The 18,578-nt window shown below is 36.5% G+C and overlaps 1 protein-coding gene across 5 annotated transcripts; it reads left to right on the forward strand.

The window, feature by feature from the left end:
* Positions 1 to 1,842: 1,842 nt before the first annotated feature.
* On the forward strand, positions 1,843 to 17,326 carry LOC130416089 (proteoglycan 4-like). Of its 5 annotated transcripts, XM_056742194.1 has the most exons (13): positions 1,843 to 1,904; positions 2,381 to 2,428; positions 4,789 to 4,917; positions 9,815 to 10,026; positions 10,876 to 11,032; positions 12,177 to 12,977; positions 13,073 to 13,114; positions 13,334 to 13,413; positions 14,541 to 14,584; positions 15,263 to 15,299; positions 15,412 to 15,586; positions 15,920 to 16,003; positions 16,451 to 17,326. In XM_056742194.1, exons 4-12 carry the CDS (start codon positions 9,817 to 9,819, stop codon positions 15,925 to 15,927), a joined length of 1,554 nt encoding a protein of 517 aa, XP_056598172.1. In that variant the 5' UTR covers positions 1,843 to 1,904; positions 2,381 to 2,428; positions 4,789 to 4,917; positions 9,815 to 9,816; the 3' UTR covers positions 15,928 to 16,003; positions 16,451 to 17,326. The 5 variants fall into 5 exon arrangements, with proteins under 5 accessions (XP_056598172.1, XP_056598171.1, XP_056598170.1 ...); XM_056742193.1 differs by lacking the exons at positions 1,843 to 1,904; positions 2,381 to 2,428 and adding an exon at positions 2,722 to 2,879; XM_056742192.1 differs by lacking the exons at positions 1,843 to 1,904; positions 2,381 to 2,428; positions 4,789 to 4,917 and adding an exon at positions 7,834 to 8,220.
* The last annotated feature ends 1,252 nt before the right edge of the window (positions 17,327 to 18,578 follow it).

An 18,578-nucleotide genomic window follows, 5' to 3' on the forward strand; every position in this document is an offset into this window, starting at 1 on the left:
GATAAACTCTGCACAGAAATGTGGTGTTTATCACATATTATTATTATATTGAATTTTCCAATTATTGCATCTAATTGTCTACTATTCAGTTTTCATTTTATATTTATTCATTATAGTGCATTTTCTAATTATTGTATATAATTTTACATTATTGTAATTTAATTTTACATTTAGTTTCAATGTTCAAAAGCACAAGTTAGCATTCTAAACTTTCCAGGCTATTTAAAAAAACTTTAAACATTGACTCCTGATATGAACTTCAAACAAACAAGTTTCCAAAATCAACAAAAATATGCAATCATACTTCGTTAATAAATATTTTGCAAATAAATACTTAAAATAGGGTCTTTCCGTTAAAAAATCTTCTTTTGAACAGCTGAGAAGAAAACCACTAATTTTATAGTTCAAATCCATGCTTCTCACATGGCATTCCAGTGACAATGGTGTTAAATGGCTCAGTCTTTCTGATGACCGCAAACGAGAATTAAAATAAAATATAACTTTGAGAAGGAGTGCTCTCCTTTCGCCTGGATTTGATACGGATCAGATCTGCTGTATGTTGTAAGAGCTGGCACCGGCGCAAATATTTCATCGTGCATCGTACCATTACTTTCGTTTTTATCTAAAAGGGCAAAGTAAACATTCATAAAACCCTTGCTTTCTAATTAGTTGGTTGCAAGAACCAGGGCCGGCCCAGCCTCTGTTGGTGCCCTAGGCAAGATTTAAGATTTTGCCCCTCCTATGCAAAATAAATAAATTCATAAATAAATAAATGTTTTTTATATAAAATGATTTTATATATCAATGATTTTGATATTGGTCAAGAACAATTTTGTTTATCCGCCCTTGGGTACAGTGATGAGAAAAATAAGAATTTTGTTCACTCATTTTATTGCTTTTAATGTATTGTGAATTATTGATTTCTCTCCACAAAAGGCACAAGGCGCATCCATATGTATAAACTTTTTTAGTTTAAAGTCTTTAAAGTTTGGAGATATGCAAATTCAAAAGAAAAACTTAAACATGAAAAACATAAACCTAAAACTGGAGATTTAGAAAGTATATTTTAGTGTTTACTGAACCAACATCTCTTATTGCAGGTAAATGATGATGATAAGAATAAAATGCATGTGGGCCGAAGCGTGTTTGTGTTGTTTTTTATTTATGAATATTAAAGAAATTGTATACCAAAAGTGATATCTCATGAAGTGGAGTGGTTTGGATATCATCATCAGGCTGCGCCTCCATCACGGGTCTCCTCTCTTTTCTGATGATGTGTGTAGTGTAGCACAGGCCCTGTCAGGTTCATTCGTTAGACTTTTTAAACACTGAAATTCAAAGGTCATTTCACGATCCTGTCCTGGATAGAGCTGCAGTGTAACAGGTGTGGGTGAGGGAATGGTGTCTTCAAACACAGTACCATCATAAATGGTACTGAAGATTGTTGACTCATGCAGATTCCGGTCATTTGCAATATTAAATTTATATTACCTGCAAATAGTATATTGCTTTTCAGAAAATAACCTGAGGCCCCAGAGCCGTATGATGCAGTCTATGACATCGTGGGATTACAAATTTATAAGATAATAGTAATAGTAATGTAATAGTATATAAACAAAGAAAGTTATGTACATTGTGTTTCACTTCCTGACCATACGGCAGAGTCCCAAGTAAGAGGTGAATTCTAAGCTCAAGCTCCTGATTCCTGCATTGCATTTGCATGCTTTGTGTAAATCGACTCCACCTCTATGGATCCCACCCCTTTGAAAGGTATAAAACTCTACTCTGCTGTGGTATAGTCGGACTTGGATGACTTCAGCAACGCAAAGTGGGTCCTCAATAGAGAGAACTTCTGTATGAAAGATATCCCAACGTCTCCTGGTCTCTGCTTCTACGAGGAAAAGGTTTCCTAAAACATCAATCAAGAGACCTACTATTTTCATTGACTGCATAATCGTTTGTGCCCTTAATATTTATTAAGCTGGGTTTTTAAGAGACTAAAATATAACACATTTGCAAATGGCAGGACGGACTACATTTTTTATAAATGTCCTCTTTTAAAACTGTGGCGTATTGATGACACAAATGAAAGCAAAAATGTATCTGATATGATGGGAATGCTGCTCAGAAAGATTCATAACATTTTTTTAAACCAAATGTTCTGTTGTGAAGAGAATCTATTGCCAAAATGTCAATCCATGTTGTAGGTGTGACATTTTGAAAGTACCCATTAAAACTGATCTGTGTCAGCTAAAATGTCTGGAATTTTTGTGCGTTTCAATGAGAGTTTTGTGTCATGTCTTTGTTTACGGGTTCTTGTCATGTGGACAGACAGCTTTGGTGAAAAAAGGCTGACTATGTGTTTCTTTTTTTACCAAAGGTTGGCAAGCATGCAGAAGCAGAGGGAAAAATAATCATTGCTTCAGACGTGAGGACATCTTAATTTTAAACTTTCTTCTTCTTTAGGAACTTTAGGCCTTTATTAAAACACGTGTTATACTCTGAAAGTCATATTCTTTGCGTTCACTTTCCAATGATTAAAATATTTGATGTCAGAAATCTCATAAAAAGAGTGTGCGAAACATGAAAAACTCGAGAAATATAAATGGTGATTGTAGGTTGGTTTACACTTTTGTAAGTGGAGGTTGGATGTGCAGAACAGAACATGATAGAGCCGATAGGTGACGCACTCATCTTTGTGTCGTGCAGCCCTCGTTGGGTTGCGTTTTCCTAACGCATCGCTGTAAGAAAGACCACATATTTATTTTTAGGGGAAAATACAACATCTGCGCATCTTTGGTGCACAGCTGACGCGCTCTAACACAGTTTGAGCACCTGGATGAGGTAACATGAGGAATATTTGATCCCCTGCAGATTTTGTAAGTTTGCCTGCTTACAAAGAAATTAAGGTCTATAATATACTGACTGAAATGCAAATCAATTTATAACCTTTATTATTTTTATATTCTGTCTCTATCACTCTATAACCTCCGTTTGGAGAGTGTATTTCCTCAATGAAAACCATAAAGTTCTATCTCCGAATGATCCGCAAAGATTATTGTGTGTTTTATATTGTACTTGTCATGTCTGTATGACGTTGTTACGGTGTGCTAACCTCATTGTTATTTTTATAGCACCTGATTTATTTGTAGGTTTTCTCATCTTGTGGTTTACTCAGTATTATTTACATGCACTGAATATTAAAGTGCACATATGTACTTATTGTTTGCTTACACAGTCAAGTGTTGCTCGCTCAGTATTGTCAGTCACGTTTTGTACACATGACACCGCCTAGCAGAAGTTTGTACACTTGTACTATTTAGTTAATGCTGTCACAATTAAAATGCTGTATATCAATACCGTTCATGCTAAGATATACTATAATACATGTTATTATATGTTTCTTTCAGAACCACACACTTACGAATATCCATGTAAATAACTCCAAATTAATATAAATGAAACATGTATGCGGGTGCCTATACTGCAACTGTCAAGAAAACGTCCCTAAATCTGTCTTATGGTCTGGTTATTTTGTTCTACCCGGGAGTGATTGTAATACAAAACAGTTGGGCAATTCCAGCGTTATGGAAGTGACATTTTGCGTTATGGACGTGACACAAAAATGCTCAGAGAATGAATTTGTTATACTATTATATTGAACCATCTGTTTATATTTTACTGAACCCTTGTTGATATAGTCTTAACATCAAAAATGGTCAGTCTATGAAAAAAAGAATATATAAAAAAAGGGAAATAAACATGCGTTATGGATGTGACAAAAATCGTATTTTTTTCGTATGGTTGACATTTTCACAGAATTGCCCGGTTCCAGCAGTAGATAGAAAATACAGTCCCTCTAAGTCTAAGCAACAATCTTCAGATTCAAATGACAGGGCCAAAACGAATATTATCGTTTGTTTTAGATGAAATTTAATGTGTCTACAAAAACGTTGTATTTTCGCATGTTTGTATCTCCTCTTTTCCCCGCCTCTCTGAAACCCGCTGATTTTTTACAAAATGCATCGCTGTGAAAAGCGAGGTGTGCTGTGATTGGCCAGTTTACCAGCGCGTAGTAATTGGTCGAATACTGCAAGCGCGTGACGGAAATGTAATATGTACCATATTCGGAACATCATGTTCCCAAGTAATTGTACTGACAGATGATAAAATGTCATCGATACGTTCCTAACCATTTCGAGCCCGAATCTGATCCAAAAAATGAAGATGATCAAGCCGATATGTCAACTTTGCCAGCGCGACTTGAGCAAGATGTAAAGGGTTGGTAAGGTTTTTAAAAATTATATTATGTTAAATATTTAAAAACTATAGCTAACCATTTTACATACTGTAAACATAAAGATTTGCCGTTAGTGATTCACCAGTTTTACGCCATGTCTCAATAAAGACAATAAAAAAGACATTTGTTGCCTTAATTTGGAACACTGATTAGGATTTATGTTGTCTTTTTTCACATCACGCTCGTGCCTGCGTTTGCAGACCAGAAAACAGATTTACATTTATGCATTTGGCTGACGCTTTTGAAACACACAGTGTCTCCACTACATAGCTGCGGCGGTGACGATACAATGAGATTTACAAGTACGCTCACCTTACCTGTGTTTACATTTGGGCAGTAGTCAAGTCATTTTAAAGGGGTTATTAGCCACGAATACATGTTTTATTGTGTTTTTGGTGAGTTATAAGTTGCTCAAGCATGTATCAGACACATAAAATTTCCTAAATTAATGTGTCCTAACAAAATTCTGTTTATTCTATCTCACCCAGACCCACCTGAAACGCCTTGTGTAACCACACCCCCACAAATCTACGTCACAAAGACTGCCCAAATATTAAGAAAGTTAGGTGGGCTTGCCTGTCATTACAATTACTTTGGAACCGGATGTTACAAATATGGTAAGAGACATTACATTTCCTTCACACCCTTGCAGTATTTGACCAATCACTACACTCTGGTTAACGGGCCAATCATAGCACGCCTCGCTTTTCAGAGCGATGAGCTTTGTATAAAATCAGCACATTTCAGAGAGTCGGGACAAAGAGGAGATATAAACATGATCGGTACACTGTAAAACTTTTCACTGTAAAATTACAGTAAAATACTGGCAGCTGGGTTGCCAGCCACATACTGTATTTTTACAGATCTAGTACTGTAATTATAATTTACAGTACTAGATCTGTAAACCGTTGTACTGTAAAATTACAGTAAAATGCTGGCAGCTGTATTGCCAGCCACATACTGTATTTTTACAGATCTAGTACTGTAATTAAAATTTACAGTACTGGATCTGTAAACCGTTGTACTGTAAAATTACAGTAAAATGCTGGCAGCTGGGTTGCCAGCCACATACTGTATTTTTACAGAATACCATAACCAGATAAAAATATATATTTTTTACAGGGAAAACATTATACTTTGAACTTGAAACTAGAAACTAGAAACCAACAACATTCTCTGGGTTTTAAAACATTTATTTTAAAAGCAACTTAACACTTTACACTTTATAATATATTAATCTTGTTAACCTTTAACAAATGTAAAAAAAATCCAGAAATTGAAAGTGCTAGAAAGAGTAAAAAAAGAAAAATAGAACAGCAAATTGGCTGAAATCCCAGTTGTATTTTTATGAATGGAGTTAACGATGCAGTATTTACTTTGAATATACCTGCTGACAGGATCTAAACAAAGTTCCATTCAAAGTCTGCAAGTTTTTGCAGAAGTGAGGAAACTGGTGGGCTTACAGTGTTGTTCTTTCTTTGCACAATTTGGCCGGTTTTCTTTGAAGTAACTTGAAGTAACTTGCAAATTAAATATTTGACAGAGAGAGAGAGAGAGAGAGAGAGAGAGGTCTGTTTCAACGACTATTCACCCATCTTATTAACAATAAAACCCCTCATCAGGTATGAATCAGGGCCCACCAGAGTATCAGTTGAAACACAGCCATAAACCCTGAGCGCACACATTGCTGAATCCAGTCCATATTTGTGACTTAATTTATATAATTTTACAAAATTTCAACCTAAATGGTGCTTTTCACCATGACCTTGAGCCAATAGTTGTTGAGCTACTGTTCGATCAAGGGAAAAAAGGCTTCTGGGGGGGTGTTTGGCTCAATGTAATGGTGAATGACCCTAGGTTGATTTTACTCTGAACCATCCCTTTAAATACTCTAATTTTACTAAAGCCTGGGCCTGGCTTAAGCTAAGCCCTGTCTGCACTGCAAAAAATGCCTCTCTTTTTGTCTGATTTCCAGTCCACATATCTAAAAAATCTTAAATCAAGATGCATTTACTAGATACGTAAAATTAGATTAGATATTATGTCTTGTGTATTTATTAATCCAAATTAAGTAATTATTTTTTTTGGACTGGAAACAAGACGAAAGCAGTGTGTTTGTCAGTGTGTGAAACCAGGTCCATATTGTTATTCCCAGTAGTCAGCTGTACAAAATGTTTATATAAAAAGATGAAGTTCTTAACAAATACTGTCCAGACAAGGTTAGTGTCAATTCAGTCTAAAATATATGAATGGCAAATATGCTAATTACTTACCTATGAACAAACTCAAGGGTGCATGCTGCCTCTTCCTGGTACTGTAAATTGAAATTATAGAAGGAGGCAAACAGCGCTGCCAGGCCGGTGATGAAGGTGTGCTGTGCTCCTTCACACACAACTTGACCCTCCAAACTCAACATCCAGCGCTGGTTGCTCAGAGATTGACCTGTAATAAAATAAAAAACAGAATAAAAAAGTATTAATAAAAAAAAATTGTGGGTTCTATGTAGTTGTCTTTTCATAATTCTACATAACTGATAAAAGAACTCTGAAACACCATTCACATGATACACCATTTCAATTTTCCTTAGTAGTGTTTTTTGTTAGGGTTCATCAATACAGTAATGAAAACGGAATTTGGAACATGACTATGGATTTTCATGTGCTGGCAAAATGCTGACAATGATTCAAAAGAATAATCGCAGAACTGACACAATGGCATTTTTGCACGTGGACTGGACATAGCACTTACTTTAGCACTGGATTGTCATGTCATCAGATTGTAAAACCTGAAACGAAAAAAACATGTTAATAAAAAGCAGATTATCCAAATGACATTGTAAATTTTGTCTATATGTGGTTGTTACTTGGTAAAGAGGTGGGACAAGTGATTTTTATTTTCGGGGTAAATATAAATATATATATATAAAAGCAGGTCATGCAACTAAAATGGTATGATGTGAAATATCGAAGTTAATTTACTTGGTAAAGAGGTGGAGTGTTTTTTTTTCGCGGTACAAAACCACGTGCGCAAAATCAAACTATTCGTGTAAACAATGTAGAAATCCGAACGCAATAAATAAATAAAAATAGATTGGCTTACCGTATCGATCAGTTGAACACTCTTCTCAAAATCTAAAATCCACTTTTGCTCACAGACGCATGACAGATTCTTCCTCCTGTCTTCATGAAGTTCATGTGACGTTAACAGTTTCTGCTGCGTCACACAGGCAACTCATATTTGAAAGACGCTAACAAAAGCTTTCATGAAACGAAGCTCACGCGAAAAAAAGCTAAGAAAAGCCTAAAGATTAATTACAAATTCACAAAAACTCTGAAATATAGATCAAAGGAATAAATATTCGTCAGACCCGCTGGCACATCAAGTTTTCCTGAACTGTCTCATCTGAATTGAGCGCGAAAAATATCAATCCCACAATGCAATGCATTTACAGTATGATTCTGTATTACGAATTTAGCGGGATGAAAACAGAAATGTGCTGTATATTTACAGCTGTTCTGTAAAAGATACAGCTTAATACTGTATTATGGAAATACAGTACAATTCTGTACGAAATTCGCTGTAAATTTACAGCAAAGGGTTACAGTGTATGTGAAAAATACAGCGTATTGAACCATAAACCGTATAAAAACATTCTATTACATTTAAAACAAATGAAAAAAAATGTTTTAGCATGTCATATTACCCCTTTAAGGAACGCTAGTAACCAAACAAAACCAACCTGGTCTCATGGGTAAGACGTACCTCTGCACACTTTTTGCAGCGCCACTAAATACGTTCTAGCAGGTACATATTTCTACAGTTTTACGACACGAAAGTCCACTGGGGGCGCTAAAGAGAAGACCTCTGTGTGACACATCGATGACGGTCGACTCCACATACAACACGATTGAGCGTCAGAGGTATGTACAGTATATCACATTATCCTAATGCTGTCTGCGTTATTTTAGTGAAATTGTAAAGTGTCACGTTGTTTTACTGAAACATGTTTGCTCTAATGGTAACTAAACTGTAACGTTAGAATCATGCGACTGCCCGTGACGCCAGTGGACAGTTAAGTGAAGCTAACGCATGAGTAATTTAGCTAGCGTTAGCCACCGCCGACAATTAAAGTTTTTTTTTTACAATTACCGTTACGAATTCTGCGGTAGATTTAGTAGCTATGTGGCTTGTTATCCGGTAAGCTTAATAAAGCTTTTGGCGACCTTTGAAAATATAAATAGATCGCTTTATAATTCGGTTTATTGTTCGCAGTGGTGGACAGTAATGACGTTTTTATCTTTTTACTCCGCTATATTACATAAAGCATATCGTTACTCCTTATTTGGAAATAAAGAAATTACGATGTGCCCCTCATGAAAGAAATGACTATTTTTAACGAACCGGGTAAATCGGTTCGCAAATCACGCCAAATGATTCATCTACGATTGTATGAACTACTCAATGATTCAAATGAGCCGTTCATAGCGAGTCTTCAGTGAACTGAATTCACGCGCGCGCGCGTGCGCGCTATAAGTAAGTTACTCATGTCCAGTTTAAGGATAATCTTTGTAACTGAAAATCACACTTAGGTCAAAACCTACAGTTGTTGGTGTAGTCTTAATCTGCAGACATCGTTGAATGTGGACACATCGAAGTCAATTTGAAATGTTTACGTGAAAAGACGAAATATTATAGTAACAGAAGTTAAAAAGTAATTTAAAACGCATGCATCATTCATCGTCCCAGTTGAAGTGGTATTATAATGTTATGCATTTATCCATGCGTGACCCCTGTTTTTAACTTGTTTTTCAACACATTACATACGTGACAAGCACTAAGCCGAAATAACTTATTTATTTATTTATATGAAAATGTTTCTAACCTGAGAAACTACATGATGGAATAAGAAAGGATGTGATGTACATACTTACTATCAGTGATACCTGCTGGGGTCGTTTTACCCCACAGACTAGGTTTAATAAATAATTATGGAAAAATATGTTCCATAAAATGTAATCCCTTAATACAGTTTGTATTCTTATGTCAAATATAACTCAGATTTTCTGCAAAACGTCAAGCTTTAAAACACTTTTCCATTAACCAATGAAAATTGGTTGTATTTGTCTATTGGCATAGTTGTAATTAGGCTAAATTACATTTTAAAATACTTTTAATCAGACTACAGGTAATTCAAAAACGTACAGTGAAACGTTGACATATCAGGTTAGTCTTTCCATGTAGCACCAACTTGTGCCAATGCCATGCTTGCATATGAGTACATATTACTACATTTATTTATGTATTGAACATGCATTTTATGTAGCAGCCGTACCTGCCACAGAATGAGTGGTGCTCGAGCTTAAGATAACTGCCCATGTGGCTGGACTTTAAAGTAACAACCTCATTTTAAAAAGTTAATTTATGTTATAATGATATGTAACGTAACAATTTGACCCCTTTTTACTGGATCATATGGTACAAAAATATGTTGTATTACTTTTTTCTTCTATTTAGAGATGCCGGGAAACACACAGAAATTGTGCCCCGGGTGCAACACCCTGATAAGTGTTGCATTCAAGACATGCCCACTTTGCAAACAACTCCAGCCGTACAAAACAAAAGTTGCAAAAAAGAGATGCAACTTTCAAAATAAGAAGGCTGAATGGAAGAAGTCAATCGAGAAAAACAACAACAGGACAGTTGTACTTAATAGCTGCCATGTAATGGTAAGTTTAGGTCAGGGATAAGCATACAAATAGGGTGATTCATGGGGTCAACTCAAACGTAGTAAAGTTAAACGGTCAATTGTCATGTTTCCATGCAGCTGTCAAGTAAACTTTTATGAAATGTGAAAAAAAAAAGAAAATATGAATCACATGTGTTTCCATCAACTGGTTTTGAGTGAATAAATTCCTGCAACGGGATCCTCCCGCCATGAGGCCGTCCCGTTCCCCCCCTGGGAAAAATACATTGATGAAAACATGGCTGATGAAGCAGAAATAAATATGTTAGTGATAGCATTTTGGTGAATATTTAGTTACAAACCAGTAGTAATTAATTTCTTGATATAAGTAGACATGGGCTGGTATGAGATTTTGGTGCTATAATAACCTTGCTCAATGAATACCATGGTTTCACGGTATTGCTATTACAACACTAAAATGTGTTACCTTCAAATGTATGCATATACATAGAGACTGGACACAATTTATTTCAGTTTGAACCATAACTTGTGTGTGGGGTAAAAATAAAGCCTTAAAATTAAAATATTCTTAAAAAATATATATATATTAGACATAAACATCAAACATTGAATTACATGATTAAACAATCTATTCTTATGCAAACACAGCTCTTACCTTAGAAACTGTATCACATAATTTTTTTGTGGTTTTGAAACCCTAACTCTTTTAAACCTTGGTATACCTTGAAACCGGTATGCGGCCCATGTCTATGTATAAGTGGCACATTTTAAGAGGTTTTTTCAAATGACCATAAAAATGAAATGAAATTAATATTTTAGTCAAATTGATTCATTCTATGCATGTTTTTTTAATTTAAAGTTTTTATTTCAGCTTGACAAACTTGCTGCCCTTGATTTCTTCCCCATACTACTTTTGGGAAAGAAATTAAAGGGAAAGTTGGTGGCCGATGCCATCCTTGGAGGGGATTACGTTTTGGATCCCGATTTGTTTCAGAGGGTTAAATTGATGTATGAAGCAGTGCTAAAGAGTAAGTTTTTTTTACTAATATTAAGGTCTGTAATCTGGAAACACTGATAATCCACATGTTTCATTCTCTTTATTTTTCATATGGATGCAAAGGGTGAACCATTACATTTAGCCATAATAGGATAAAGCAGCATGTGGTGGCTCTATTGCAAAACAATACTATTGCCTGAAGTCAACAAAATAGATAAACAGTATTAGGCAGACTGTTTTGTGACAATAATTACAATTGATGGGAGAAGACATGTTTTAGGTCTATGAATTGCCCCTGATTTAAGTTAAGGGTAAAAAATGATCTACCTATTCCTGATAGGGGCAGTATACTGCACATGTAGTTTATGCTTTCTGGCTCATAGCCTTTGGTAAGAATTGATCTTCCTGTGGAAACAATGTTCTGAAGCTAGCGTTCTTTAAATTTTGGCCATGGGCCAGATCATTGATAGCTCAGGAGACCTGGATGTAATCTCGTTATTGTTTCATTTATGTATCCATTTAATCACAGATTTTGCTCCATTTCCTTAAAACAATCAGTTTGAGACAGAGAAGATATGAGGAACTCTATTGTAAACTTTTACCGTAGATAAAAAGAAAGATCTACTACATTTCCCTCTCCACAACAGCTTTGAACAGTCTTCTTCTCATAAATTAGTTAGGAAAATTTCAGCCTCCTCCACAAACACCAATGTTGTCTTGTGGGAGAAACAGAAAATGTAATATTAATTTAAGTATAAACTCTGCTTGACTATTTATCCTGTTGAGACTTCACCTTAAACACCTTTGGAGAAATTTGGTTCTAAAAAGTGATAGAAGCATGAGAATACATTTAATATTTTGGGGTTGGATACCTCCTCTTTATATACAACTAGTTGCAGCTTCTTTAGCATTATCCCCCTGTCATAATCATGAAAATTTAGAATGCTCTGATCAAAAGCTAAGTACAGTATTGCCTTGATGACTAGATCTCTTGACATATACTGTAGATCCTTAATGGCTCTTTTCAATCATAACATAACACAACACACATGTAATGTAGAAACCAATTCTATTATAAAAACTAGCCTCTTACACTTGCATTCAGATCATCTTTGTGTTTTTAATAATTAGTCATATGCAAAGTTCTTAATTTTGATCTTTGTCTTGTCTGCAAGTTCATTGTCAAAGACAGAAGAAGGCCACAAGTAGCACAGAAACTACTGACCCTCCAGAAGCTACTTCCACCAGCCCTCCAGAAGCTACTTCCACCAGCCCTCCAGAAGCTACTGCCACCAGCCCTCCAGAAGCTACTGCCATCAGCCCTCCAGAAGCTACTGCCATCAGCCCTCCAGAAGCTACTGCCACCAGCCCTCCAGAAGCTACTGCCACCAGCCCTCCAGAAGCTGCTGCCACCAACCCCCCAGAAGCTGCTGCCACCAGCCCCCCAGAAGCTGCTGCCACCAGCCCCCCAGAAGCCGCTGCCACCAACCCCCCAGAAGCCGCTCCCACCAGCCCCCCAGAAGCTGCTGCCCCCATTCCCCCAGAAGCTGATGCCACCAGCCCCCCAGAAGCCGCTCCCACCTGCCCCCCAGAAGCTGCTGCCACCAACCCCCCAGAAGCCGCTCCCACCAGCCCCCCAGAAGCTGCTGCCCCCATTCCCCCAGAAGCTGCTGCCACCAGCCCCCCAGAAGCCGCTCCCACCAGCCCCCAAGAAGCTACTGCCACCAGCCCTCCAGAAACCACTGCCACCAGCCCCCCAGAAGCCACCAGCCCTCCAGAAGCCACTGCCACCAGCCCCCAAGAAGCCACCAGCCCTCCAGAAGCCACTGCCACCAGCCCCCAAGAAGCCACCAGCCCTCCAGAAGCCACTGCCACGAGCCCCCCAGAAGCTACCGGTATTGATATCACAGGCTCATCAGAAGCCACAAGACCCCAGGCCCAGAAGGCCAAAAATAGACCAAGAAATGAAGTACACTGTATGTCCTTAATACTCAGTAAAGTGTGTCTGAACTCTTGACATTCTTAAGAAGTAATAACTTACTGTATAATAAAGTGTGATGTCTTGATACAGATCCAGTCCAACAGATGGAAGCCAGCAAGAAAAAGAAAAAGTGTTAAGTACATTTTCTGTATATACATTTGCATCAGTAGCTTTCCTGTAGCCCATTGGTAAGAGCTTTGCATTAACAGCTTTGGATAAAAGCGTCTTCCAAATGAATAAATGTAAATGTACATTAATATGATTTATTAACTACTCTTTGATTCTGCAGTCGCTGTTTGGTTTTATTTGTAGCAATATACTTATTTCAAAATAATATTGCCTATCTTTCAGATGAGTGTCCAGAATGCTGTAGGAGAGTGAGCCAAAACAACTTTGATTACTCCAAGGTTTTGAAAAAAAGAGTGAGAGAGGTTTGTCTTTCCAAAGCATTTTCACACAGTCTTGCATTATATCGATGTACTTGCAGTCATAGACTACTTAAAAAATCTGCTTAAAATCCTTCAAACCATCTCATCTGCCCCAACACTGCTTAGCGTCAAATTGTAAAATTGATAACCAGACTAAAAATACAACATGAGATGAACCACTCTACCCAGTATTTTCAGATTGGATTAACTTCAGGTTTTTTCTTTGGTATAACAATTGTGATTCATAAACCAACAATGACAACAGGCAAAGAAAAACTATTATGTAAAAGATAAGGGTGAATAGTCCAGCTAAAGCATACACTGATCACCATAATGGTGACTCAATAAAATAAATTCACATTGAGCTAACATATTACTGACATAATAACATAGTGACATCACTATGATCATCCCATGACCTCATGTGTTGACTGTGTAGTTATGTTGCCGTTTATTTAATGCTAGTTGTTCTAGGCCTTTGTTGTTGTCTGACCAGTTGAAACCTACGATTACACACTGTTCTGTAAATTAACATACTTTGATTTTCCTTCATACCTTTTGCAAGTATTGACATGAACCTTTAAAACATTTTTACATTTAATTAATAATGGTCTTAAAATTGTCTTAAATATCTTTAATTTTACTTGTTGAAACTTGCAGAAGCCCTGAAAATGTTAGAGCATAGATAAAAAAGGATAACACTCTGGACATGCTGAATGTGAAGTTAACATGAATTGAAACTGAATCACTTTGAATTCTTTGTATTTAATAAAAACGCATTTGGCCCCAACAATGTATTCATGTGATTGTTACTGAGCTGGATCATGACATCATTGTTTTCTTCAAAGCTGCTGTTTTGACAGATGAACTAAGTAAAAACTAATCAATAAAGACTGAACTTAATAATGCTGGACATTGCCACCCGTTTTTCTAGAGCTGCTACACAATTTATATTGTAAATAAGCAGTATTTAAATAAAGGTTACTTGATGACATAACATGATATGTTAGGACTTTACCACTGTACATTTTACCATCACAATTGCAAGATTTGTGCCATGCACACATGGCTGGATTTTGTGTTGTGGAAAGTTGTGTTGTGATCATGCTTGTTTTTTGTTTGTTCTATAGGGAACAGAGGAGGTCCTCATTCGTTGGGTTCCATGCAAGACCAGGTATAGTACTAATCGACGGTTTATTACATACAGACCATATACAACAGTTTTAATATTTGGGTAACAGTAACAATGTCAATAGTTCACTGAAATGTTAAAATATTTTCAATTCTTATATTTCATAAAGTGATATAACAGTTTGCTTGCCCGACAGAGTCACTCAGCAAATGTAAATTTTTACTCAAAACGTTGTCTCTTACAGTGGGACCAAATGGAAGGACTCATGGGAGCCTTCTTCTTTTCTTGAAGAATGAATTAGAAATATGTAAATTAATTTAAAAATGGGGCTTGTTGTTCATTGCCTAAAATGTATATTCCTTCAGGAATAACCTAATAAAAATCAGTTTTGTATGCATCATTATTGGACATGGTATGTCACTTACAGTATGTCTTGAAAATTTAATGGTGCATGTGTTGCCTTTTAAACTTCCAAAATGTTGCTGTTCAATATGAAATTGAGTCCATGTGCAAGAGCAATTTAGCTGTCCTGCCTGCACCCCAGCAATGCTTACATATTGGTTGAAGGAAACATTACTGTTTAAAGTGTATTGCAAGGTATTCTAGAATCTACACATTCACACATGAATGGCAAAATACACAACTATGTATTGTACACCAAGTTACCTTTATCCGTGTCAAATCTTAAATGTTAGTTCCATTTGTTCTTGTTTTTTTTAGATCTGAAAGTGGTCGGGATGTGAATACATTTCAGAATGTATAGTTATTTGAACACAAATTATTCTTTCCTTTTTCATATACCTATTTGATACAATTCTTACATCATGACATAATGATCATTTGTCAGTTACGATTTTTCGACAATGTAGGTTATTGGAATATGCATTTGTGTTGGGGCTTGGTTGGCAGCCAGAGAGAATTCCCACAAATCCTGCAAGAAGGTTTATGAGGAGCAACTGGAGTTGGCTGTCTGCAGGCACGTTGAGCAGAGAACATCACAATGCTGCTGGTTCCATCTTAGGGCAGGAAGTGGAGAAGTAGTTGGTATGCTATGTAGATGTGCAATCATACAGTATATAGTATTTGGATAAAAGACCAGACGAAGCCATGGCAGTTGTAGTTCTATCTTTTGATCTATTATTCATTGGCGGTGCAATAATTATGCATTCAAAGCATCAAAAAGATTTAATATTGGCAAATAATTACATTAAATAGAAATACCTAAGAAAGACAAATGTTTCTATTTACAAGAAACATGTTAATGGCTTCACATAAAATGGACAGGACTGAACAGTATAAACTTTATTATGGTGATAAAAATATCAGATAACAAATAATGATTCATACTAATAATAATAATTCTTCTCATCATTTTAGACTTCTAAAGCTATATTGATCCCCCTTGGGACCTGGAAACCCTGAATGCTCACCTTCACCTGGAAATGAGAGCATGGGCAGATGGTAAGAAAAGGATGAACATCATCTGACATTTGTGTCAATCCCTTTTTTTCAGGAGAAACTGACTATCCAATATTATTGTAAAAAGGAATCATGATATGATCACCATGTTATTCTGCAGAAGTAATCACAAATGAAATGCTTAACTATCACAATTTCACAAGCTCTCCATCCACATTTTAGTTCCTTTGTATGATATCGTGGAATTGGTTACATTGTAAAGAAACAATGCTATCACTAAAAAGATGTGAAAAAATACAAACAATTGTCCATGTGCCTATTTTTGACACAGAAGCAGGATAGTTTCTGATTGAAGGTCACACACATTCAGCAGTTGTTTGCTCGAACTTTCCATAAACATTTCAAAATATTTGAAATTTGCTTGTTTGTTGGACATTGTCTGCTGTATGGTGATTTTTCTTTCTGTTTTTCTATACAATTCCTCTACAGGTTTGGGTGACTTGACAAAGGATATGCAGTCAACTGTCTTCTCAATCGGTGGTACCACTCACTCAGTAGTCAACACAAACAGGCTGTAAATGCATACAGCAGTATAGCCGTTATGGAGGACATTCAGGACAACTCTCCGGTGCTGAAGATGTGCACAAAAAAGACTTTCCTTTCTATTAAACAGCCCTTTTTTTGAGGTGATTTACTCTAGATAGGGCTCATTACAAACCCAACTGTTTGAAAATAGTGCACTTAGATTTTTTATTTTTGAACTAAATCTACTAAGTGTTGTCACACATAGCTTACAGATAATCAAGGCCAAAGGTCCAGCACATATAGAATGGCAATTCTAAGCTATTATTAAGATAAACTCAAAAATTGAAGAAGGAATTTGCAAATACTAATATTGGACTATTATTATTAATTTGGTTCAGCTTTTTTGTGACAACAAAGCTGTAGTTTCTCCAGACTGGTGTCACTACATAGCAAGTTAATCATGCTAATTTCTTAAATAATCCTATTACAAAGCATAATTTGTTTTTCACACGCTTAAATTGTACAGATTTTAAGGGAAAATATTTTGTGTATTATTGTGTGTGTGTATGTATCTAAGCTATGATTGCAATAGAATGTGGAAATGTCTTCATTTGTCTTGATGCATACATGCTGTTTGTCGTTTAAGCATACTTGTTGATGAACCCCATCAAATGGAATTTAAATCATAGATGTATTTCTATAATGATTTCCATATCGCATCATCCAAGTGTACATCAATATAGACATAAATCAAATCCACTTTCACTGACATTCTGTAAAACTGTACAGAGAAATGTATTAATTTGTCTTTATGCATATGTTCACTGCTGTAATAAACACAATAATAATGCCATAAATGTCTGCTGTGTGAACTTCCTATGAAAATAATATAACATTTGTCTGACTTTAGACTACTGCAGATGCTTACAAGTTCATGACTCATGCATACACACTGAGTCTTGGGTGTGGTACATACATATGTTCACTACTTTAATAAACACATTGTTGATGGCATTGCCAATGAAGGGTGAGGTCGGGTTCCAAAGGTTTCACTAAAACAATGCCTGGTACCGGGCAGTCTCCATGAAATATTGAAATGAAATCTTGTAATAAGACCAAACAAAATACATTTTCAGAGTTTAAATGGCAAATGTTGAAAGTGAGACATTTTGAAATGTCATTCTAAATATGGGCTCATTTTGGATTTCATGAGAGGTACACATTCCAAAAAAGTTGGGACAGGTAGGAAAAAGATGCCGGAAAAGTGTACATCAGCTAGAGGACCAATTTGCAACATGATTGGGTATAAAAAGAGCCTCTCAGAGTGGCAGTGTCTCTCAAAGGGCAAGATGGGCATAGGATCACTAATTCCCCAAATGCTGAGGCGAAAAATAGTGAAGCAAAATCAAAAAGGACTTTCTCAGGGAAAAATTGCAAAGAGTTTGAATTTATCATCATCAACAGTGCATAATATCATCCAAAGATTCAGAGAATCTGGAACAATCTCTGAGCGTAAAGGTCAAGGCCGGAAAACCATACTGGATGCCCATTATCTTCGGGCCCTTAGACGGCACTGCATCACATACAGGAATGCTACTGTAATGCAAATCACAACATGGGCTCAGGAATACTTGCAGACAACATTGTCTGTGAACACAATCCACCGTGCCATTCGCCGTTGCCGGCTAAGACTCTATAGGTCAAAAAAGAAGTTATATCTAAACACGATTGTGAAGCGTAGGCGTTTTCTCTGGGCCAAGGCTCATTAAAAATGGACTGTGGCAAAGTGGAAAACTGTTCTGTGGTCAGACGAATCAAAACTTGAGTTTCTTTTTGGAAAACTGGGACGCTATGTCATCCGGACTAAAGATAACCCAAGTTGTTATCAGCACTCAGTTCAGAAACCTGCATTTCTGATGGTATGGGGTTGCATGAGTGTGGCATGGGCAGCTTACACATCCGGAAAGGCACCATCAATGCTGAAAGGTATATCCAAGTTCTAGAACAACATATGCTCCCATCCAGATGTCATCTCTTTCAGGGAAGACCTTGCATTTTCCAACATGACAATGCCAGACCACATAATGCATCA

The sequence above is a fragment of the Triplophysa dalaica genome, chromosome 25 (assembly GCF_015846415.1).
Source record: "Triplophysa dalaica isolate WHDGS20190420 chromosome 25, ASM1584641v1, whole genome shotgun sequence".
Lineage (NCBI taxonomy): Eukaryota > Metazoa > Chordata > Actinopteri > Cypriniformes > Nemacheilidae > Triplophysa > Triplophysa dalaica.